The 26,014-nt window shown below is 43.8% G+C and overlaps 1 protein-coding gene across 1 annotated transcript; it reads right to left on the reverse strand.

Annotated features, from left to right (window-relative positions):
• Positions 1-856: 856 nt before the first annotated feature.
• On the reverse strand, positions 857-24,941 carry LOC129855025 (ceramide kinase-like). Its single transcript, XM_055922273.1, has 13 exons — positions 24,591-24,941; positions 9,127-9,258; positions 7,837-7,959; positions 6,630-6,755; positions 4,277-4,343; positions 3,897-4,042; positions 3,020-3,094; positions 2,449-2,601; positions 2,236-2,341; positions 2,037-2,122; positions 1,697-1,902; positions 1,349-1,560; positions 857-1,210 (listed from the first exon to the last, which is right to left on the reverse strand). The coding sequence occupies exons 1-13, from the start codon at positions 24,739-24,741 to the stop codon at positions 1,120-1,122; spliced, it is 1,674 nt and encodes a 557-aa protein (XP_055778248.1). The 5' UTR covers positions 24,742-24,941; the 3' UTR covers positions 857-1,119.
• Between the last annotated feature and the right edge of the window lie 1,073 nt (positions 24,942-26,014).

Consider the following 26,014-nt stretch of genomic DNA (forward strand, 5'->3'; position numbering starts at 1 on the left):
ACAGCAGCATGACATCTAAACCAGAATGCATCACCACAGCAGCATGACATCTATACCAGAATGCATCACCACAGCAGCATGACATCTAAACCAGAATGCATCACCACAGCATACAGTTGACTAGTATTTTGGTCAGATTAAAAACAATAATAAAAAAATGAAGAAGTGAACAACCATGAAATGAATCGCGTCAGCAAGGACAGTGCGGGGTCGCACCAGCAAGGCCAGCTGGACAGTGCGGGGTCGCACCAGCAAGGCCAGCTGGACAGTGCGGGGTCGCGCCAGCAAGGCCAGCTCGACAGTGCGGGGTCGCACCAGCAAGGCCAGCTCGACAGTGCGGGGTCGCACCAGCAAGGCCAGCTCGACAGTGCAGGGTCGCACCAGCAAGGCCAGCTCGACAGTGCGGGGAAAAGACACCCAGAACAGTGTGTGCAGACGGCAATATGATACGCAGGACACCAAGCACTGCAAGTGCAACAAATACACAACACTTTTCTGACAGCAACCTCAGACACCACAGCATATTAACATGGAATGACATCGCAGCAATGGCAGAAATAGCCTGGGAAAAATGAGCCAGCTGCGTCTATTTTAATGCTACCAAGTCACATGTGTCAGGGCATAAACTGTTGACACGCTACAGTACATTGAGTTTTCAGTGTGACTCTAGCCAGTCTGGTGGTATACTGTAGCTATATAGGACGTATTAAAATTACCACATTAAGGTGACAGGCTAGTTGGCATCTGGTACCCATAGAGAGTGCGCTGGTTCATCCAATAGCCTATCATCCACACAAATGTATTCAAATTCATTCTTTTTAGGTGCAGGGAAATAACATCCAACAAGGCAAGCAGCTAGAATCATTCAAACATCCTTTAATATTTGGTTTCTCCAAATGGATAAATAAACAAAACAAAGCTTTGTACCAATACTTCATCATTTGGAGCAGCATACATTTCAACACGTGCAAACGGAGGTTCTACAGATGTTGAACAGCACGTTAAGTGTTGCTTAACATCTCTATATTGCTAAGGGAAGTGACAGCAGTGGCAGCCTTTGAAACGCTGTAGGACTGTTCCAGTGACTGATAGGGTAGGGCAGCGGAGGGGCGAGGGGACCTAGAGTGCACACGGGGGGTTGGCGAGGTCCTCAAACAAAGGCTGCTCTTCGATCCCTCGCGCAAACAGCTTGATCAACTGGCAGTGAACTCTGGCAGGGCAGGAGACAAAGAAAACATTGTCAGGGAAAAAAACTAAGGCAGGAATTAATTTCAAATGTTGAAGACAGCACAGTGCAGAAAATAAACTTTTAGAAGTGTGCTATATTTCCATGTAGAGGGGTGCATACCCGACTTCAATGGCAGCGTGGGGGAGGATCTCGCCGTCACAGTTCCAGCTGCTATAGGCAGGGCTGCAGCTGCAGGCCGGGTGGTCCCGGCAGATCTGGCTGAAGAGCTGCTTGCCGTTCTCCCTCAAGTCCAGCTCCGAGTCGTTCTGGCAGTGGCGCGGCGTGAAGCGGAAGCGCCGCACACGGTGCACCTCTACAAAGGTCATGTCAAACTGAAGGGGGAGGAACAGAAGTGAGAAAGTGAAATACCCGATACAAGAAAGTGGCGAGTTAACCATCTCATGCCAACACTGCTATGCTATGGACCCGGGTTGGAGTACCCACAGTAGCCCTATCCAGTGTGGTTACCTGGTCGTCTTTGCTGGTGTGGCGTAGCAGGTGGCGAAGGAAGTTGAATCGGGAGCACTTGCGTACGAGGATGAGGTCGGTGGTGCCGTCAGCAAGGTGGGCGGCGGGGGATAGGCCCTTGGGGCTACGGGGACAGGCACAGCTCATACTGGCCGCGTTGATGGCCAGGAACTTCCCTCTGACTACCCCCCACTCCATTTCATATTCTGGGATAGAGCAGAAACAGAGCAGAAACAGAGGTTGGGGCTTTGTGGTGAAAACATTGAGCAGGTTTCATTAGAGACCCATGGTGTGTAGAGTCGAGGCCATATGTGCGTTGAGGCAGAGATACTGTACCTACCTCTGTCTGAGACATCTGGAGCCGTCTTGGATTCCTCTGGGGAATCCCCTGAATACAGCTGCCCGTCGTGCTGGCATATGAAGCACCTGGAAAGCAGGAATGGAGTTGGCTAGCCAAGTGAGCAAATTCCTTTGCACCATCTAGACAAACATGTAATACTAAACTACACAACAGGTTGTACGTGTACAGTACTACATACCCAGCTCTACACCTGGCCTTGTCTCGCGGTGTTCCCAGTGTGTCAGTTGCTGGTAGAAAAGACACAGCCCCTTCATAGTGGTGATGTGTCAGAAACGTCTTAAAACCTGCACAAAACGACATCATGCCATTTCACTAGCAATGGCAACAGACTACCGCAACAGTACCAATGGTGGTATTTCCTAAAACAGCTAAAGCTACTCCTCTGACCCACCTGAAAAGTCGTATCTGGCTGGTCCCATCCAGCGTTTCCTCTCGCTGTCTGCCAGCACGTCGCCGTAGAAACCGTATCCAAGCAGGGAGACGGAATACCTCAAGAATGTGTTATTGTGATGGACCGAGCACACGTCCATTGGCTGGGAGTCTCCTGTGAAGACACCCCCCCATGTCTAGTATGAGTGATCCTCCACAGATACTGTATGTGTGGGGTACAGTGTCCTAAAGAGGTGTGATGACACACAATATGTCCTTTTACTATAAAAAACAAACCTGCACACCCATCCACCCACCCTGATCTACAGCAGTTTCCTCTTATCTCAAAAGCTTTCAATAACTAGGTCACGGCTATCACTTGTTGGTCAGCTGAGTGTGCCATAGCGATAACATAGAAGTGACAAACGCAAGACATTTCTATTCACAATGAAGCTCCAGCAATGACCTGGAACAGTGATAACGAAGGCTTATGCTACTAGTCTGTGCTGTATAAAAATGTCAGTTACACTATTTTTAAAAGGCAATTTAATTGGAAGTGCTGTTAATATTTCAATGTAGATAACTGCACCCACCCACTATGATGTGTAAAGCTGAGGTCACAGGGTCATTGATGCCGACAGTGGCATAGCAGATGCAGTCCGTTGAACCTGGATACCACACAAAACAAGACAATGATACATTATGTTTCTGACTACAGAGACAAAAGCTAGCAGTGTGTGTGTTTGTAATAATAATAATAGTTTGGTGGGTGCTTATAACTGTCCTCTCTCATACATGTACAAGTGTGTACTAATATGCATGTGTGTATTGGAAATGTTTTTTATTTTTTGTTGCATATCCCAATACACTTGGAGAGTGGGATCACGGCCAGGGTGTGTGTGTGTGAGACACACACACACACACCTAATACACGCATGCATATTAGTACACACTTGTACATGTATGAGAGGACAGTTATAAGCACCCACCAAACTATCATTATTACAAACACACACACTGCTAGCTTTTGTCTCTGTAGTCAGAAACATAATGTATCATTGTCTTGTTGATGGAAAAATGGAACGCGGAAATCAACACAGATAGTGTAGTGTACATGAAATGGACCTCATGGTTGACATTAGTTTGTAAACATACGCAGTCATGTCATAAACTGAGCTATTGATAGCTTATGATGTGATCATTGCTGTGTAAACATAGTGGTGTGTGTGTTTTTACTTTATTAGGATCCTATTAGCTGTTGCACATGCAGGAGCTACTCTTCCACATAAAACAAATGACAGAGTACAGAATAGCTATAGACAAGAACATTGTTACATTAAATCAAAAATATTAAATATAAATAAGATTCTATATTGTCAAGACACCAAGAGAGGAGAATGATTGCAGATGGCGTGTATAGAATGTGTACATGCATGTGCTTGTGAACGTCTGCGTGGGGTCTTGTCTAACCTGCGGGTATAATGCCGATGCGGAGAGTACAGGGTACCAGCTTCTCCTCCGGGCTGTTCTGGTCCACTCCGTTATCCATCTGTGTTCGAGAGACCAGGCCGTGAACTATCTCGCTGAACATGCCGTCCCCGCCCACACACACCACTCTGCATAGAGGTCAAAGGTCATGTAACACAGAGGTCAGAACAACAAAACAGATCTTTTTGTTTGTCGTTTGAGATGAATATATTTGACCCGGGGTGTTTTTAGTTCAACTGTGATTGGTTGAATATGATTTAGTGACGGTTGGGCTGAAAACCAGACTACAAAGAGGTCTTTAAAACAGACCTTTGATTACTATAGCGACAATGACATTGAGAACATCTCCATCCTCGACTCACCCATCATATTTCTTTAATTCCGCCTCTGTCTTCAGGTGGTCCCTGGCATGATTGGCATTTTCTGTAACTATGACAACAAATGACCAGGAAAGAGTTAGACGTCTCAGCATGCTTCACGTTTGTCTTCCAAGTGCTTCCTGTAGTTGGGATACACTTGAAATGTCAACTTGAACAGGTTTACAATTGATTAATTTATGTCGCATGATGTCTTCCTAATTTGTTGCATAAATCGATATTTTGGACTTAGGGAGTAATCATTCACTCGCTTGGAGCAATATATCGACTAAGCATTTTCCATAAAGAAGTCTGCGATGGTAGGTCCTAAAGTAGCCCTAAAGTAGACATTTTCTCTTCTCTAATTGTTAGACATTGTAACAATTTGTAGCCAAAGGAATAGTTTGATTTTATGTACAAACATTCACACCCACTGTAGATTTTTTTTTATACAACTGTTCAAATACTGTATCAGTATCTTGATATTAACCCGAACAGCTGTATAGTTAATTCGTCAGAAGTACACTGCTCAAAAAAATAAAGGGAACACTTAAACAACACAATGTAACTCCAAGTCAATCACACTTCTGTGAAATCAAACTGTCCACTTAGGAAGCAACACTGATTGACAATAAATTTCACATGCTGTTGTGCAAATGGAATAGACAAAAGGTGGAAATTATAGGCAATTAGCAAGACACCCCCCAAAACAGGAGTGATTCTGCAGGTGGTGACCACAGACCACTTCTCAGTTCCTATGCTTCCTGGCTGATGTTTTGGTCACTTTTGAATGCTGGCGGTGCTCTCACTCTAGTGGTAGCATGAGACGGAGTCTACAACCCACACAAGTGGCTCAGGTAGTGCAGTTCATCCAGGATGGCACATCAATGCGAACTGTGGCAAAAAGGTTTGCTGTGTCTGTCAGCGTAGTGTCCAGAGCATGCAGGCGCTACCAGGAGACAGGCCAGTACATCAGGAGACGTGGAGGAGGCCGTAGGAGGGCAACAACCCAGCAGCAGGACCGCTACCTCCGCCTTTGTGCAAGGAGGTGCACTGCCAGAGCCCTGCAAAATGACCTCCAGCAGGCCACAAATGTGCATGTGTCTGCTCAAACGGTCAGAAACAGACTCCATGAGGGTGGTATGAGGGCCCGACGTCCACAGGTGGGGGTTGTGCTTACAGCCCAGCACCGTGCAGGACGTTTGGCATTTGCCAGAGAACACCAAGAGTGGCACATTCGCCACATGGTGCCCTGTGCTCTTCATGTGACATGAAGACAGACGTGTGACAGACGTGACAGAGTCTGGAGACGCCGTGGAGAACGTTCTGCTGCCTGCAACATCCTCCAGCATGACCGGTTTGGCGATGGGTCAGTCATGGTGTGGGGTGGCATTTCTTTGTGGGGCCGCACAGCCCTCCATGTGCTCACCAGAGGTAGTCTGACTGCCAATAGGTACCGAGATGAGATCCTCAGACCCCGTGTGAGACCATATGCTGACACATGCACATTTGTGGCCTGCTGGAGGTCATTTTGCAGGGCTCTGGCAGTGCACCTCCTTGCACAAAGGCGGAGGTAGCGGTCCTGCTGCTGGGTTGTTGCCCTCCTACGGCCTCCTCCACGTCTCCTGATGTACTGGCCTGTCTCCTGGTAGCGCCTCCATGCTCTGGACACTACGCTGACAGACACAGCAAACCTTTTTGCCACAGCTCGCATTGATGTGCCATCCTGGTTGAACTGCACTACCTGAGACACTTGTGTGGGTTGTAGACTCCGTCTCATGCTACCACTAGAGTGAGAGCACCGCCAGCATTCAAAAGTGACCAAAACATCAGCCAGGAAGCATAGGAACTGAGAAGTGGTCTGTGGTCACCACCTGCAGAATCACTCCTTTTTTGGGGGTGTCTTGCTAATTGCCTATAATTTCCACCTTTTGTCTATTCCATTTGCACAACAGCATGTGAAATTTATTGTCAATCAGTGTTGCTTCCTACGTGGACAGTTTGATTTCACAGAAGTGTGATTGACTTGGAGTTACATTGTGTTGTTTAAGTGTTCCCTTTATTTTTTTGAGCAGTGTATAATTCGTCAGAATGTGTGACTTTGAAATTGCACAGCCACAAATGTCCACAGTCTTTCTTAAGTCTGAGAAGTAAACCGGATGTAAAGGAATCCAGTATTCATCGACAATCATCCTTTCCAATAAGGAACTAGGATGATGGATTGCGGCCGTAAATGATGTCATATTCCTGTGCGGCCTGAGAGAGCTTGTGCCCATTAGCCTACAGTGAACAATTTGACTTGGCCCATAAAGACTCATCTTTTATTAAAGCATGTTTAATGTCTTTGGCAGGAACTCACCAATCACGTCCGTGGAGATGGAGGCACAGGCGAAGAGAGGCGCAACTTTCTGCTCATAAATGCACTTGCCTTGCTGCTTGCCCCCATAAGGGTTGATGTACACCAGCAAATGCTTGGGTCTGTTAGCTGCAAAAAGTCAAGTGAAAGTTTTTTTGCCAGATCAATTTCTAGGCCTTAGGCTGAGCAATAGTACTGAACAATTAGTGCTCTTTGAGGTCGGTTTGATTATTGAAAAAATAATCACGTTTTTCGATAATGTATTTAATGCTTTAAAAAATGAAATAACTGCCAAAACATTGAAAATATTCCATTGTCTCTGTCAGGTCCACATTGGTAGACATCAATAGAAAAATAGGAAATTACAATGAAATCAAATATCAGTTGTGTATATTATTTTTCATTCCTTAACGTCATCTCATCTCTGCTCAGGTAGTAGCAGACAGCGAGCCAAAACTAACATTATCTCTGTGCTCCCCATACTGTACTGTCTAGTCATTCTATTTAGCTAGCCTTCCTAAGTAGCCTATGTTGCAGAGCTGTCTGACAAAATCATTTTTACAAGTTCTTCAAAGTAGATAAGGCATACTTTCAAACTGTCTCTGTCCCTCTCAGCATTGTGTACATTCCTCTCTGTGTGCATCCAACCTAACATAGCAAGCGTAAAAGTGCATCCGTCCAGAGATCTGTATATAATGATGTCTCTGGCCTAACAATGAGAGTTGTTGTCAAAGGCAGGCGACAAGTTGAGGTCCAAATTAAGAACATAGAAACACATTGGGCTTATTTTAGACTGATGTTGGCAACCTCTCTTATCTCTGTCCAAAACTGAAAAAAAACTGGCACAATTGGATTGTAGTTAATTATCATGTTTCTGAGCTGAACTAGGTTGAATATTTGCTTAATGAAAATGACAACTCCCTTCAGCCCCTTGTCCCACATAGTTTACTTGATTTCTGTCATGAATTATTTAATTTCTCTCTAGAGAAATGGCACTCTGGGCTCACATAAAAAAAATGAACTAGATGGAATTCAAGTAATTGAACAGACGGTCAAAGAGTTGTTTAATGACTGGAAGAAATATGAAATGACGGTTAATCGCTCAGCACTACTGATTAACAGAACAGAATGACGGCCACTCTCAATTCTGAGTAAGCCTTGCAACCAGACTTCACAAAGCATATTCACTGTCAGTAATACTCAGCCATACTCAGTGCTGTGAGCTGCTCTCTGATGGTCTGGATCCAGTGCTGGCACAGCGCCCCCTCTGAACAGTGGAAGGTGACGTCACTACACCGCCAGCGGTGCTGCCTCGCTCTCTCCACATAAGACACTGTGGAAGGGGGACGCGAAGGGGTGACAGGGTACAGAGGCTTAACAAAACAAATTTACATTGCGGTATTATCTACCATATTGAGCATGGTGAAGTTATTAATTACACTGGATGGTATATCAATACACCCAGTCACTACAAAGATACAGGCGTCCTTCCTAACTCAGTTGACGGAGACGAAGGAAACCGCTCAGGGATTTCAACATGAGGCTAATGGTGACTTTAAAACAGTTGCAGAGTTCAATGGCTGTGATAGGAGAAAACTGAGGATGAATCAACAACATTGTAGTTACTCCACAATACTAACCTAATTAACAGAGTGAAAAGGAAGCCTGTACAGAATACAAATATTCCAAAACATATTAGCAACAAGGAACTAAAGTAACACTGCAAACAAAGGGGCAAAGCAATTCACTTTTTGTCCTGAATACAAACGTGTTATGTTCGGGACAAATCCAATACATTACTGAGTATCACTCTTCATATTTTCAAGCATAGTGGTGGCTGCATTGTATCGTTAAGGACTGGAGTTTATCAGGATAAAAAAAAGAAACGGAGCTAAGCGCAGTCTGCTTTCCACCAGACACTGGGTGATTCATTACCCTTTCAGCAGGACAAAACCCTAAAACACAATGCCAAATGTAGAATGGCGCTGCTTACCAAGAAGACAGTGAATGTTTGAGTGGCCGAGTTACAGTTCTGACATAAAGTTACTTGAAAATCTATGGCAAGACCTGAAAATGGTTCTCCAGCAATGTTCAACAACCAAATTTGACAGAGCTTGAAGATTTTTTTGAAAGAAAAAGTATTTACTGAGGGGTGTGAATACTTTTGCAAATGATATTTCATTTCATTTTTCATAAATTTGCAACAATTTCTAAAACATGTTTTAATTTTGTCATTATGGGGTATTGTGTGTAGATGGGTGAGCATTTTTATTTTAATCTATTTTGAATTCAAGCTGTATAAACAAAATGTGGAATAAGTCAAGGGGTATGAATACTTTCTGAAAGCAGTGTATATGGTAAATACATGGGGTTTGGACTATCGTTTTTCAGAAGCAATTCTCTATTGAATGGACATATTTGTATAAACCTTTTATGGGTAATCACACTACATATTGAATCCATTATCTGTAGATTGCTCTAAATGACCAACAATTTGTACCTATGAATGCATATGGATAGGCCTCAGTCAGTTTCTGGGGCATTTTCTGCCACCTGCCATCTTTCGTCCCGCCGTCCACATCAAGCTCCCGGACTGCTAGGATCTCAGACACGGACACGCTGTGGCTGGTACCTGTTAAACACACCAAATCAATCTGTCACAATGTGGCAGGAACTAGAGATTTACCCTTTAGAAATTAAATGTATTGGAAAAGGGGAAAGCACACACAAAACGAGAGAGACTATGTGCCAGGATCTCAAGCCCTTTTTTACCTACCCAACCAAACTTGGCTGGCTGTATCAATTACAGCTTGGATAGCTTCATGCTAATAAAGTTAATGTGATGAGATGGGAGCTCTAATGGGCTATTAACAGTTTGATTTCAGCATTAGGGTGGAGCTAGTGTTGGACAGAGAAGGCAAGGAGGGGGAGAACCATTAGTGTTGTATAGCTGTTGACCGCTCCTGACATAGAAAGCACTACTGATGGATAATAGAAGGGGATCATTTGGAGAAAGATTAGATCAATCACTATGGACCAAACAATACCATATTGTTAGGGCAACTCCTACATTAATGGTGCCTGTTATTACCACCCTTTTCCTGAAGTCATTATGATGAGCCGAGTCTGCATTAATTTGTTTTTGTGCCTACAGCAGTTCTATAACAGCTCTATAGGAAATCAGGGAAACATTAATGACCTCGTGAGACTTCTGTGTTGATCATTCATTAATGATAGAAAGAGTGGGAGGTCCCGGTGCACAACTGAGCAAGAGGACAAGTACATTAGTGTCTAGTTTGAGAAACAGACGGCTCACAAGTCCTCAACTGGCAGCTAGGGCTGGGCGATAAATCAATATCAATAATTAGAGGTAATTACTTCCCTCAATAACTATATAAAAATGTTTAGATTCATTTTTAATAATGTCGATATAGAATAATTAGGTACAGCAGTCCATTTCACCTCTGTGACGCAGCAGGAATGTACAGAGAAGTGACAATATGCACGTGGAGAGGTATACGCCCACTAGAAACCACTTAGCATCTCGAGTGATGGAGTAGCCACTGATAACCACGAAAAATGAGTGATGTAGGTGAAAACAGTGGCAGTGATAGCCATGGAGAAGGAGCAGATTCCAACGAAGAAATTACTGATAAAAAGGGTTCAACTGTTTCAGTAATTTGGTGGTTTGGCTTTTTGAAGTCCGACAAAGAGCAGAGCAATGTTCGGGGGATATTGTGCCATAGACAGGTGGCTACGAAGTCTGGTAATACGACAAACCTTTTTCAACATCTGAAGAAAAATCACTCTTAGGAACATGCAGGAAGTTTGAGTGTGCACCACGGTATTGATAAACACCCCTCGAGCACCAGCCAATCTAGGGATGTTTGCCCGAAGCAGTCAACACTGACAGCGTTTATGCCCTACAAACAAACATAGAAAAGACAAAGGAATCACAAATGCTATTATGCATTGCATTGCTCAGGACATGCTACCAATTAGCACAGTCGAAAAGGAAGGCTTATCCATTTAATTGACCTGTCCATGACCCGTCCATGACCTATGACATGTTAATAACATGTCAGTACTGTGAGATTTATCAAAGACTATATGACCAAGTTCACCATTGCTGCTGGAGGTGCCAACAACCCCATTGGCTAAGGAGTGTAAATAAAGGCCACTATAGAGGAGAGGTATGGCGGGAGTGACCTGGGGAGGAGAGGTATGGCGGGAGTGACCTGGGGAGGAGAGGTATGGCGGGAGTGACCTGGGGAGGAGAGGTATGGCGGGAGTGACCTGGGGAGGAGAGGTATGGCGGGAGTGACCTGGGGAGGAGAGGTATGGCGGGAGTGACCTGGGGAGGAGAGGTATGGCGGGAGTGACCTGGGGAGGAGAGGTATGGCGGGAGTGACCTGGGGAGGAGAGGTATGGCGGGAGTGACCTGGGGAGGAGGGGTATGGCGGGAGTGACCTGGGGAGGAGGGGTATGGCGGGAGTGACCTGGGGAGGAGGGGTATGGCGGGAGTGACCTGGGGAGGAGGGGTATGGCGGGAGTGACCTGGGGAGGAGGGGTATGGCGGGAGTGACCTGGGGAGGAGGGGTATGGCGGGAGTGACCTGGGGAGGAGGGGTATGGCGGGAGTGACCTGGGGAGGAGGGGTATGGCGGGAGTGACCTGGGGAGGAGGGGTATGGCGGGAGTGACCTGGGGAGGAGGGGTATGGCGGGAGTGACCTGGGGAGGAGGGGTATGGCGGGAGTGACCTGGGGAGGAGGGGTATGGCGGGAGTGACCTGGGGAGGAGGGGTATGGCGGGAGTGACCTGGGGAGGAGGGGTATGGCGGGAGTGACCTGGGGAGGAGGGGTATGGCGGGAGTGACCTGGGGAGGAGGGGTATGGCGGGAGTGACCTGGGGAGGAGAGGTATGGCGGGAGTGACCTGGGGAGGAGAGGTATGGCGGGAGTGACCTGGGGAGGAGAGGTATGGCGGGAGTGACCTGGGGAGGAGAGGTATGGCGGGAGTGACCTGGGGAGGAGAGGTATGGCGGGAGTGACCTGGGGAGGAGAGGTATGGCGGGAGTGACCTGGGGAGGAAAGGTATGGCGGGAGTGACCTGGGGAGGAAAGGTATGGCGGGAGTGACTTGGGAGGAAAGGTATGGCGGGAGTGACTTGGGAGGAAAGGTATGGCGGGAGTGACTTGGGAGGAGAGGTATGGCGGGAGTGACTTGGGAGGAGAGGTATGGCGGGAGTGACTTGGCTCAACAAGCTGATGTAGAGGTCTTCATGGATCCACCTGTACACGAATACCTGAGAGGGTCCAGATCCAGAATTCTAACTAATGTCACGGGTCTGATCTGATTTTAATGGGTATGTGCAATTTTACCTGACATGTCCGGAAGGACCCATACGAGACTGCTACAGGGGAGAGAAGAGGAGAGGCGAGGGAGCAGGTGCTTATATAATTGATGCTGCTGCTCTTGCTTTTCATGAATGATGTGTGTAGCTTGTTGTTGGCCAATCATAAGTCATGAAAACAACAACAGGCTACAGTCATAGAGCCTCAGTGTGCGGCAAAAGTTAAGAGATATCTAATCAATGGAAGATGGAATTCAAAGTTAAAAAGCAAGGATAGGCTACAACGACCAACAGCCAACAGGTAGGCTGTTACTTAATATTCTGAATGGAGATGTTGTTTGTAACTGTATAGGACGAGAAAGTGCATGCAGCCACAATTAGCCTAGCTAGCTAGCTTATCCCGGTTTGATGCAGTCAAGACAAGTACTACGTAATCCTATTGGATGATAAATAACCTAGATCTGGCAGCTATTAGTCTACTATAGCGCAAGTTGGCTTTATTGGTTGCTGCGTCTCCCTCCCTGCACCCTGAGTCACTCACTCACTTTAGCCTACACACAGCACGGCACCTGCTAGAGAGTCACCACTTTCTTCCTCGCGCTATCAGCCCTGGTTACTTAAAAATGTACTTTTCTGCTGCTTCCCTCACTCGGATCGAGTCTGGAGCCGACCAGGCCTATATGCAATGGGTCGAGTGGTTCTCGGGTCCGTTTGGAACAGTTATCTATATAAAAAAATATAGATTCATGCATATCGGGTCTGTATGATAAACTTTTTGGACCCGTGAAGGCCTCTACTGTGAGGCACCATCCCTGTCCCTAAAAACAGTGAGGTGCGAGGGGTCGGCAGGAATTGCACATTTCAAAATTGGGTAGTGAATCAGATTTCCTCATCATGTCAGTCATTGCATACCTTAGAGAGCTATTTATAACTAGACCATGAGCTAAAAAAAAAATTGCTGGGTTTTTTAGCCCAAAGATTTTAGACATTAGATATGGACATTAGATATGCCAAACTGTGTAGAATTGCAACAAAATTTGCTTTCAAACTGCAAAATGTTCTCTGCCCCCCCCATGGCAAAATGTGTTAGAATTGCAGGAAATAAGCTTAAACCTGCAAAATTCTCTCCACCAACGAGGGGGTGTGAACAGTGTGTGTCATAAACAGTGCTTGTGCCCATAAAAATAGACGTCGGGGGCGCGGGATGTTCCCCAATGCTGGAAGGGGGCCTGAGAGAAAATGTTTGGGAACCCCTGCCTTAATACGCCACCACGAGGACACGGACTATGGGACAACATGCAGGGAGGGAGAGGGTGTTTTGGAGAGGTGTTTTAGTGCGAGGAAGAATCAAAACACAGATGAGTGATTGAGAAACATCAGGAAAAGGCCAGAAGTCATCGTCATACAACATCCACGGACGATTTGCGTGAAAACTAGAGTTATGTGCACAGATGTCAAGTTTGGATTCTGGTCTGAGTGAAAAGGTAGTTTAGCTAAGACACAGACAATCAGGCAGAAGCTAAAGTGCACGTCTCCAGTCACTTTGATATGTATGGCTTTTTCTTAGGAGCAGCAAACCAATCTGGCTAATGATTGCCTCAAAGAGAGAGACTAATCTGATGGTGTCAGTAATGTCTCAGAGGACCTAACTGAGAAACACGACAGAGGCAAGGCCAATGGTAGCAACATGCTATGGTCACCAGAGAGCAATTCAAGAAAGGGGCAGCCTGGGATTGGTACAGCACATCAAACTTTTGACTTGACTTCTAAAGTAATGCTATATAGCCATTGATTCTTGAAGAATTTAACTCATATGCCTCATGAGGTTAATTCACCCAAAACTAAAATATAAGCTTGTTAACTTCATTGTTTGTAAACAATGTAATTCTAAACTAACATTGTATAGCTTAAAAAATTATAATTGGGTCATTCCTTGCTCCACAAACTGTATATAAATTTGAGTGGTTGCATTTATCCAGCTGCAGTGTTTCCCATATATGCATTTAGCAGCGGCATAATGGCACAGCTAAAGTGGCAACGACCAATTATAATAATTATTTTAAATAATCATCATCACCACACACACACACTACCAGTCAAAAGTTTGGACACATCTACTCCTTCCAGGGTTTCTTTATTTTTAAATTGTAGAATAATAGTGAAGACATGGAAACACATATGGAATCATGTGGTAACCAAAAAAAGTGTTAAACAAATCAAAACATATGTTATATTTGAGATTCTTCAAAGTACCCACCCTTTGCCTCTTTCATGCCATCCCTAGGAGAGGTGCGTCACTTGAGTGGGTTGAGTCACTGACGTGGTCTTCCTGTCTGGGTTGGCGCCCCCCCTTGGGTTGTGCCGTGGCGGAGATCTTTGTGGGCTATACTCGGCCTTGTCTCAGGATGGTAAGTTGGTGGTTGAAGATATCCCTCTAGTGGTGTGGGGGCTGTGCTTTGGCAAAGTGGGTGGGGTTATATCCTTCCTATTTGGTCCTGACCGGGGGTATCATCGGATGGGGCCACAGTGTCTCCTGACCCCTCCTGTCTCAGCCTCCAGTATTTATGCTGCAGTAGTGTGTCGGGGGGCTAGGGTCAGTTTGTTTTATCTGGAGTACTTCTCCTGTCTAGGACCATGCCTCAGGACTACCTGGCATGATGACTCCTTGCTGTCCCCAGTCCACCTGGCTGTGCTGCTGCACCAGTTAACTGTTCTGCCAGTGGCTATGGAACCCTGACCTGTTCACCGGACGTGCTACCTGTCCCAGACCTGCTGTTTTCAACTCTCTAGAGACAGCAGGAGCGGTAGAGATACTCTTAATGATCGGCTATGAAAAGCCAACTGACATTTACTCCTGAGGTGCTGACTTGCTGCACCCTCGACAACTACTGTGATTATTATTATTTAACCATGCTGGTCATTTATGAACATCTTGGCCATGTTCTGTTATAATCTCCACCCGGCACAGCCAGAAGAGGACTGGCCACCCCTCATAGCCTGGATCCTCTCTAGGTTTCTTCCTAGGTTTTGGCCTTTCTAGGGAGTTTTTCCAAGCCACCGTGCTTCTACACCTGCATTGCTTGTTGTTTGGGGTTTTAGGCTGGGTTTCTGTACAGCACTTTGAGATATCAGCTGATGTAAGAATGGCTATATAAATACATTTGATTTGATGACAGCTTTGCACACTCTTGGCATTCTCTCAACCAGCTTCATAAGGTAGTCACCTGGAATTTGTGGAATTTTTTCCTTCTTAATGCGTTTGAGCCAATCAGTTGTGTTGTGACAAAGTAGGGGTGGTATACAGAAGATAGCCCTATTTGGTAAAAGATAAAGTCCATATTATGGCAAGAACAGCTCAAATAAGCTAAAGTAATGCGTTTCTTAAAATCAATACACAGAAGTATATATATTTTTTTTATTTAAAAATGTTTCTCCCCAACTTTCGTGGTATCCAATCGCTAGTAATTACTATCTTGTCTCATCGCTACAACTCCCGTACGGGCTCGGGAGAGACGAAGGTCGAAAGCCACGCGTCCTCCGAAGCACAACCCAACCAAGCCGCACTGCTTCTTAACACAGCGCGCCTCCAACCCGGAAGCCAGCCGCACCAATGTGTCGGAGGAAACACCGTGCACCTGGCCCCCTTGGTTAGCGCGCACTGCGCCCGGCCCGCCACGGGAGTCGCTGGAGCGCGATGAGACAAGGATATCCCTACCAGCCAAACCCTCCCTAACCCGGACGACGCTAGCCCAATTGTGCGTCGCCCCACGGACCTCCCGGTCGCCGCCGGCTGCGACAGAGCCTGGGCGCGAACCCAGAGACTCTGGTGGCGCAGCTAGCACTGCCCTAGACCACTGCGGCCCCCGGGAGGCCCGGAAGTATATATTTTTAAACCTGAATATTTAGCTAAAAGAAATCCAGGTTAGCAGGCAATATTAACCAGGTGAAATTGTGTCACTTCTCTTGCGTTCATTGCACGCAGAGTCAGGGTATATGCAACAGTTTGGGCCACCTGGCTCATTGCGAACTAATTTGCCAGAATTTTACGTAATTATGACATAACATTGAAGGTTGTGCAATGTAAAAGGAACATTTAGACTTATGGATGTCACCCGTTAGATAAAATACGGAACAGTTCCGTATTCCACTGAAAAAATAAATGTTTTGTTTTTGAGATGATAGTTTCCGGATTCTACCATATTAATGACCTAAGGCTCGTATTTCTGTGTGTTATTATGTTATAACTAAGTCTATGATTTGATAGAGCAGTCTGAGCGATGGTAGGCACCAGCAGGCTCGTAAGCATTCATTCAAACAGCACTTTCATGCGCTGTTGATGACTTCAAGCCTATCAACTCCCGAGATTAGGCTGGTGTAACCGATGTGAAATGGCTAGCTAGTTAGCGGGGTGCGCGCTAATAGCGTTTCAAATGTCACTCGCTCTGAGACTTGGAGTAGTTGTTCCCCTTGCGGCTTTTGTGGAGTATCGATGTGTATCGATGCTTCGAGGGTGGCTGTTGTCGATGTGTTCCTGGTTCGAGCCCAGGTAGTTGCGAGGAGAGGGATGGAAGCTATACAGTTACACTGGCATTACTAAAGTGCCTATAAGAACATCCAATAGTCAAAGGTATATGAAATACAAATCGTAGAGAGAAATAGTCCTATAATTCCTATAATAACTACAACCTAAAACTTCTTACCTGGGAATATTGAAGACTCATGTTAAAAAAGGAACCACCAGCTTTCATATGTTCTCATGTTCTGAGCAAGGAACTTAAATGTTAGATTTCTTAAAATGGCACATATTGCACTTTTACTTTCTTCTCCAACACTTTGTTTTTACATTATTTAAATCAAATTGAACATGTTTCATTATTTATTTTGAGGCTAAATTGATTTTATTGATGTATTATTTTAAGTTAAAATAAGTGTTCATTCAGTATTGTTGTAATTGTTATTATTTAGAAATAAATAAAAAATACATTTAAAAAAAAATAATAATAAAAAATAATAATAAAGCCAGACTATGGTTTGCAACTACACATGGGGACAAAACTTTTACTCTTTGGAGAAATGTCCTCTGGTCTGATGAAAAAAACAGAACTGTTTGAACGTAATAACCATAGTTATGTTTGGAGGAAAAAGGGGGAGGCTTGCAAGCCGAAGAACACCATCCCAAACGTGAAACACAGGGGTGGCAGCGTCATGTTGTGGGGGTGCTTTGCTGCAGGAGCGACTCATGCACTTTACAAAATAGATGGCATCATGAGGAAAGACAATTATGTGGATATATTGAAGCAACATCTCAAGACATCAGTCAGGAAGTTAAAGCTTGATCACAAATGGGCCGTCCAAATGGACAATGACTCCAAGCATACTTCCAAAGTTGTGGCAAAATGGCTTAAGGACAACAAAGTGAAGGTATTGGAGTGGCCATCAAAGCCTTGACCTCAAACCTATACTTCTGACCCACTGGGAATATGATGAAATAAATAAAAGCTGAAATAAATGATTCTCTACTATCATTCTGACATTTCACATTCTTAAAATCAAGTGGTGATTCTAACTGATCTAAGACAGGGAATTTTTACGAGGATTAAATGTCATGAATTGTGAAAAACGGAGTTAAAATGTATTTGGCTGAGGTATGTAAACTTCTGACTTCAACTGTATATAAAACTCAGCAAAAAAAAGAAACATACCCTTTTCAGGACCCTGTCTTTCAAAGATAATTCGTAAAAATCAAAATAACTCCACTGATCTTCATTGTAAAGGGTTAAACACTGTTTCCCATGCTTGTTCAATGAACCATAAACATTTTTATGAACATGCACCTGTGGAACGGTCGTTAAGACACTAACAGCTTACAGACGGTAGGCAATTAAGATCACAGTTATGAAAACTTAGGACACTAGAGGCCTTAACTGACTCTGAATAACACCAAAAGAAAGATGCCCAGGGTCCCTGCTCATCTGTGTGAACGTGCCTTAGGCATGCTGCAAGGAGGCATGAGGACTGCAGATGTGGCCAGGGCAACAAATTGCAATGTCCGTACTGTGAGACACCTAAGACAGCGCTACAGGGAGACAGTACGGACAGCTGATCGTCCTCGCAGTGGCAGCCCAGGTGTAACAGCTGGATCGATACATCCGAAGATCACACCTGCGGGACAGGTACAGGATGGCAACAACAACTGCCCGAGTTACACCAGGAACGCACAATCCCTCCATCAGTTCTCAGACTGTCCGCAAAAGTCTGACAGAGGCTGGACTGAGGGCTTGTAGGCCTGTTTTAAGGCAGGTCCTTACCAGACATCACTGGCAACAACATCGCCTATGGGCACAAACCCACCATCCCTGGACCAGACAGGACTGGCAAAAAGTGCTCTTCACTGACGAGTCGCGGTTTTGTCTCACCAGGGGTGATGGTCGGATTTGCGTTTAACGTCGAAAGAATGAGTGTTACACCGAGGCCTGTACTCTGGAGCGATATTCCCTGTGGGAATATCACCATTGGCTGAGGGCAAGAAACCACACGACACTCCATTACAACTAGGAGCACTGGAGTCACCACTACACAAACAGCTCACTGTATTTGATGTAAGCCTAGATGGGGGTCAAAGGTGTTCTGTGTCCTGTCACTACAGGAACCTTTTTGCAATTACTTTAAAAGCATACTCGTCAAGATGAACTTCAAAATCCAGACCGATTCACTTCATAGCAAATCGGTTTCATTTAATCTCTCCAACTTTTATGTCCTTTAAATCTGATCGGAGACATAGGAACATTGTCAAGCAAAGGGAACCCCGTCAAATACAGCTGGCAAAAGCATATCAAACTAGTCACTCTAGTGAGCTCCAAAAGCATTTCAAACTAGTCACTCTAGTGAGCTCCAAAAGCATTTCAAACTAGTCACTCTAGTGAGCTCCAAAAGCATTTCAAACTAGTCACTCTAGTGAGCTCCAAAAGCATTTCAAACTAGTCACTCTAGTGAGCTCCAAAAGTATTTCAAACTAGTCACTCTAGTGAGCTCCAAAAGTATTGGGACAGTGACACATGTTGTTGTTGTTTTGGCTCCATATTCCAGCACTTTGGATTTCAATTGATATAAATGACTACGAGGTTAAAGTTTTAAAGCTGTAATTTGAGGGTATTTTCATCCATATCGGATAAGTCGTTTAGAAATTACAATACTTTTTGTACATTGTCCCCCCATTTCAGGGGACCAGAAGTATTGGGAAATCCACTAATATGGTCCCATATTCCTAGAACGCATTGATTAAATCAAGCTTGTCACACTACAAACTTGTTTGATGCATTTGCTGTTTGTGTTTCAGATGATGTTCTGCACAATAGAAATGAATAGTAAACAATGTAGTGTCATTTTAGAGTCACTTTTGTAAATAAGAATAGAATGTTTCTAAACACGACATTACTGTTAATGCTACCATGAATATGGATAATCCTGAATATTGATGAGAAAGTTAGAGGCATAAATATCACCCCCCCCCCCAAAAAAAAGACCCGCAAATCTCCCATTATTATAATGGTGAGAAGTTAGCATGTCTTGGTGGTATGATATTTGAGCTGCTAACTTCCTCACTCATCATTATTCACAATTAATTCAGGACTATCTGTAATCATGTTAGCATCCACATTAATGTAGAAGTGTTTAGAGACATTCTATTCTTATTTATAACAAAAGTGACTCTTGATGTAATCAGTGTGCTAGCAATATGGAAACAAATACTAAACCCTTGACTACTCTAATACAAGTGAATCGCTCTCAATACGTTTGGTCCCCTAAAATGGGGGGACTAGGTACAAAAAGTTAGCCCGATATGGATGAAAATACCCTCAAATTAGAAGACAGTCTAGCTCCAGCCTATACTTTCTTTGGATTGGTAGATACATCTCATTATTTATTGTAATACTTTTTTTGAATACTCAATGAGGTTTGTTGACATCGAGCGCCTTTATTCAATGGAGAGAAGCTATGCTACTAGCCTCATACCATGAATATGCACATCCATGTCGAGACAACTTTTTTCTGAAAGTTGCAGGGATGTCACGTGTCCTCCTTATTATGGAACTTCTATTCAATCAAATAAACCTCACGTAACAAATAAGCCATTCATTTCTTTTGTTGGTCAACTTCGACACTCATTGACCTCCATACAAAAACTCCTTGCTTGGTGGCCAAAAATATTTTTTTTATGAAAAAACATAAATTCCACTTGCAGAAAAGGAGACCGATTTCAGCATAGTTGGGCCTCTCACATGACCTCTTCCTCTCTGTCTTAGCTCAACGTGCGTTTCTCTCAGATGCAGCAGATTTTGGCACTGAAGACAGTGGAGCCAGCTTTCAATCTACTCCGAGATAAGGTCTTGTGTCGTTTGATCCCTTTTAGCTGGAGAATGGAAAATAATAATCTTATGAGAAATAAGTAGAAACTAATTTACCCTTTAAGCCCGAAAAAAAGTGTTTTTATCAAAGACTATTCCCCTTTCGTCTGGAGAGATGATTATTTCAACAAAGCTGCTTGTGATTGCTCATTTTCCAGACTTTTGTCCTTGGAACATCAGATATCTCTGAATTTAATGGACTTTTTCCAGCTCCTGAAATGAATAGGTTCGACGCCAAAGCCCATCCATTCTGAAATAAATGAAGAGACCTCTGACAGCCTCAAGATGAAAGAACTAACGACACAGGGAGGTCACTAGTCCGTTTTATCTCTAGACAGATATATTGTCCACATGGGAAGCCACCACATAAGTATGACAGGATAATTTCATTTTGTTATGACAACTTACAGCTATAACAATGTCACTGTAAGAGATATAGGTCTTAACATTGGCCTGCTGAATGTACACCATTGGTCCTTTGTAGCCGAGGACATTATAATGGTTAGTCATACCATATTTGATCGCAAATGCTACATAACACACTTGATTCTCAGATACTTAGTTGGCCAATGTTATCAACTCCTTGGGTCATGGTTTATTAATATCAACAATCATCTTCCTAGTGATAAACACTGAGTAGATAAAACATTAAGAACACCTGCTCTTTTCATGACAGACTGACCAGATGAAAGCTATGATTCCTTATTGATGTCACCTGTTAAAACCACTTGAGACATGGAGTGTGTGTGTGCCATTCAGAGGGTGAACGGGAAAGACCAAAGATTTAAGTGTCATTGAACAGGGTATGGTAGTAGGTGACAGATGCACCAGTTTGTGTCAAGAACTGCAATGCTGCTTGGTTTTTCTCGCTCAACAGTTTCCTGTGTCCACCACCTAAAGGACATCCAGCCAACCTGACAACTGTGAGAAGCATTGGAGTCAAAATGGGCCAGCATCTCTGTGGAATGCTTTTAACACCTTGTAGAGTCCATGCCCCAATAATTTGAGGATGTTCTTAGGGCGGGGGGCAACTCAATATTTGAAAGGTGTTCCTAATACATAGTCACAGAATAAGTCGACATGATATTGTGCCGAGCTAAGAAAAAACGGTCTGTAGATACCGATGCTTACCGACTCCCTTAAGCTCGAGACATACAAGACAAACAACAAAAATAAAGGCTAACCTAGCTATCTGGATATGGGTCAGGCATAAAATATTCACAACACTGAAGGGAGGGAGGGACGCCAGTGATTGTGAAGTGAAGGGCCTTTGCTCCAGTGCTGTGGGTCATCATGTCAACTCCTCTCTGTTGTCAATGAAAATGATGTCATTAAGGCCCGTATTCAATATGATCATGCCAGTAGACAAGGCAGCTTTTAAAAGGCAATGTGACCGTGTTAGCAGAGATCGCATTCATGGTAAACACTGCAGGTAACGAGCTTTGTTTTCTACGTACCTTTGTTTGGCTCAAATTTTAGAACGGACCATATACGGCGCTCCATCATTCTGTTTGAGTAGGGTGTGTAGCGGCCTTTAAATGGCACGGTTTCAGATTGAATCCCAAGCTGAGTCATCACAGACAAACTGTACTCATCAAGGCCTACCTACCTAGTTTGACCCTAAACCATAGATTCTCATTTGACAGTTTCTCCATTGAATGAGAAGATCAATACAATTGATATTTGAAGATAATCTTCTCTCCTTTGAAATATACTGACACACACACACACACAGCACACACAGAGCAATTCTTCATTACTTTCCTCCTCATACCCCTGATGCTCAAACTGCACCCCAAGGTTGACCCCAATGACTTAGTGAACAGTATTACATAAGTGAAATCCATTAGCTCCTCACAACAAGGATAGATCAACAACATACTGTACCAGCCATATTGTATGGAGCTGCTCTGGAAAACACGAGTCACCGTTGTCCTATGCACTAGCCGGATCTTTCCTAGTTGTGCAACTAGTGTACTGGTTTCGCTAATAACAGCCATAGAAAGAAAGTTGGGTTGGGGGATGAGGAGCGGGAGAAATTCAAACCCTTGGTAGGTCATGGGCCTGCTTTGCAGGACACATGTTGCTGCTAACACCAAATCAGACTAGCTAGCATTAGCCCGCCATGGAAATGTCAAAGAGCCAAGCAAGCAGAGGGAAAATGTCAACAGAACAGCAGGCCCTTATCCATCATAGTGTGGTGAGTGACATCATGAGTGAATGCCCTTCTCAGCTCCGATTCAGAGTGTTCATCTTCATACAAATATGTATGGGCTCCCATGTTTGCATTGGACTGTTTGAAACATTACAACATGTGCCAGGAACTACATTGTGGAAGACCCGTGCTAGGCCTTCCTCTATCCCTTGACAGTGAAAGTGATGGGTGTGTTTGCTTTTGGTGAGGCTGTCCTGTCCTTTGTTAGAATGAGAGAATCTGAATGGCACAGGGTCTACTACAGAATTAGGCCGCAGACAAGACTGCAACTCAATCTGTGATAACGATCGACTAAACTGCAAAGGTGATACTGTTCGAGCTACTGAGGGGTGGTTCAAGGGTATTAATAAATAATAAACAGAGGCTGCTCTCAGACTGTGGGATAAAAATTATAGAATTCCGTAATATTTTTAGATGAGTTATTAAATATCCAAAGTAGCATCAAACATGTTATATTGTTGATTTCCTGACTTGGAAATCTAAATAGTTTGGATTGGTTGACGACAATTGTCCTTGGATTCCTATAGATTCTACGTGGCCTATCATTGACCATAAGGAGCGTGAACCCGCTCTTTTCCCTCATATCTCTAGTGTAGGCTATGCTTTTGAATTCACCACAATAAGATGCTTTGAATATCCAAATGGCTTTTAGTAGTCAATTTCCATTTAGGCCTGGTTTCAGGGGTGGTAGGCCTACTGCCACATTTAATTCAACAGACCATACCCAGTTAAACAGAGTCGGCAGGTAGCATAGCTGTTAAGAGCCAGTAAACGAAAGGTTGCTGGTTCAAATCCCCGCGCAGACTAGATGAAATCTTTGCCGATGTACCCTTGAGTAAGGCATTTGGGTGGGACTTCCACTTCATTGGCTGATCTTTCCTGGTAAACTTGCTGGAGTCATGTCCAACGGTCATCTTGACAGATCAGCTGATCGTGAAGAAGAAAAATGACTACTTCAAAATGGAGATCGCCTCAATGGCACTGCTAATGCTGTTAGATGCTATAATGCCACAGACACAAAGAGGAGTCCTCTGTCTCTATGTTTGGTCCTTGTCTGAATCTCAGGTGACAAGGGATGTCGTACTATGGCTCAGTTTACACAGGCAGCCCAATTCTGATGTTTTTTTTCACTAATTGGTCTTTTGACCTGTAAAATATATAATGTGAAAATATCTGATGTGAATAGTCAAAAGACCAATTAGTGACAAACTTCTGAATTGGGCTGCCTGTGTAAGTAAACAATGCCTATTCCATTCAGACATGTTGGCTCATGTAACATAGTAGGCTATAATAACAATTTCATCAATCTGAATATCAATACATTACTATATCTAATTAGCCTATAATAAAGACTAATACATAATTTACAGCCTAGATGTATGATGCTTTGTGCGTTTAAATGTACTGGGAATAGACTGCCAACATGAAGGATGCGTAAAACATGAAGGCTACCGTGCAGGCGCTATAGTGGTTATTAGCCCTACCGTATGAGGTGATGACAAATGTCAGGCAACTCATAAAGAACAACTCCAAGAACAAATGGCGTACCATCCAATTGACCCGACATAGCGACGCTGTTGTCATCCAACAGCTCATAATTGACTTGCGTTCATTTAAAACTTAGTTCTGGGAAATGGATAGTCTCGCTGCTATGATAAAAATGTATCTAATAAAAATGTACATTAAAATAAGACTGCACTAAATTGTCACTGTCGGTTTCGAATAGGCCTATATTGTAGGCTTTAACATACCATGTCATTCGTTGACAATAACAATAATGTATTGTCTTTCATCAGCAAAAAGCAGCGGGCAACGAATAATTTACATATTTTAAGACTAACCGTAGTCTGCGCACGTCACGTGGACAGCGAATATATCTCACAAAGAGGACATACTATAGGCTATAAATCACCTCTGTCCCTCGACCTCAGTCGGAGTATTTTAGTAGCATATATCTTCACACTTAATACCCAGTTTATCTTATGACACTTACCGACTTTGAAGGGGTGATGTATGCTGCCCGAAACAACTTTTTTATTGTCCGGAATCTCTTTCCATGTCAGAAGCACACCGTTTAACAATACTTCGAAGACGCTGTTTTTCAGGAAGAGTTGGGATGCCAATAACCTCGGTTGTTTTTCCATGCCTTCACCAGTAAGCCACCGCACTGGGTGATTTCGAGAGCGTAACAATATTATCTTAGTCTAAGCATTTCTTTAGTAATTTACGGGTTACTGAGAACCATTCTATACATAAGGAAACAATGTTGCTGTTTTCGACTGCCACAATTGGATAGCGGTATCTTAGGCATTCACCAAAAGGGGAAGGGCTGAAAATTACGCATGGCGTCACGACGTATTCTAATTTTGGTGCTGGAGAAGAGGCTTTGAGATGAGCAGGTTTAGAGAGCAAATATTTAAATAAAATGGAATTAATATGATTGTAGGCCTATGTGTAGCCATATATGGGTAAAATAAATACAATTAAATAAGTCTTATGTATTTTCAAAACTTCAGACACACTCAAACGGACCATTATTATTTAACTTTCATGTTAGGCCTACTACTTCTATCCCATAGAGATAGATAGAGGACTCTAGTGCCCAAAAGCGACTCGTTTTAGCATGGGCAGCACCATTGAGGACGTTCACCATTTCGAAGTAGTCAACTGGGTGGGACTTCCTAGGAGTTAAGGAAGGATCACATAATTCCATCCAGGTCACCAGCAGGGATCAGCCAATGAATTACACTTGTGAGCAAGCATTCCATAGCTGCAGGTGGCAGTAAATCGCCAAACTTGGCTTTATATCTGTTCAAACAACACACCCCAGGTGTCAGTATGCATCCTTTCAGTTTGTTTGCCAACTCATAAAAGTAGTAGTAGAAGAACATGGACTACTTCAAAATGGAGATGGTCAATGGCATTGCCCGTGCTCTCACAGATGCTATAATAGAACAGATACAATGATGCCAAGTCTATGTTCTATGCAGCATTTATAGTCCTTGCACTTCTGTCATAGGTGGACAAAAAATGAATAACTTGTGGGGGAGTTTAATTTTGACATGAGGTAAGATGAGAGGAAGTGGGTCTACTACAGATCCACGTTTTTAATGTCTGTTCAATAATATTATCCTTTAGATATTTTGTCTCATATTCCCCCTTCATAATGTCCAACGCCCTACCCACCGGCACAGTAAGTTTAAATGAAATTGTATTTAACTTCTTGCTTCCCACGGACTGTTGTTGTGCCACCCAGTACAATTGAAAGCAACGTTAGTGTATGTACTGTAAATACAGCCGCATTGCTAAAAGCACCTAGTACATTTGGGTGCAGTAGGTCTTTAGACTCTCCTGGAGGTGGTTTGTAATTCAATCTTCCATGGCGTGAGGCAGTGTTTCTTCTTTCTCTGGACTTTC

This window comes from Salvelinus fontinalis, chromosome 5 (assembly GCF_029448725.1).
Source record: "Salvelinus fontinalis isolate EN_2023a chromosome 5, ASM2944872v1, whole genome shotgun sequence".
In the NCBI taxonomy this organism is placed as follows: domain Eukaryota; kingdom Metazoa; phylum Chordata; class Actinopteri; order Salmoniformes; family Salmonidae; genus Salvelinus; species Salvelinus fontinalis.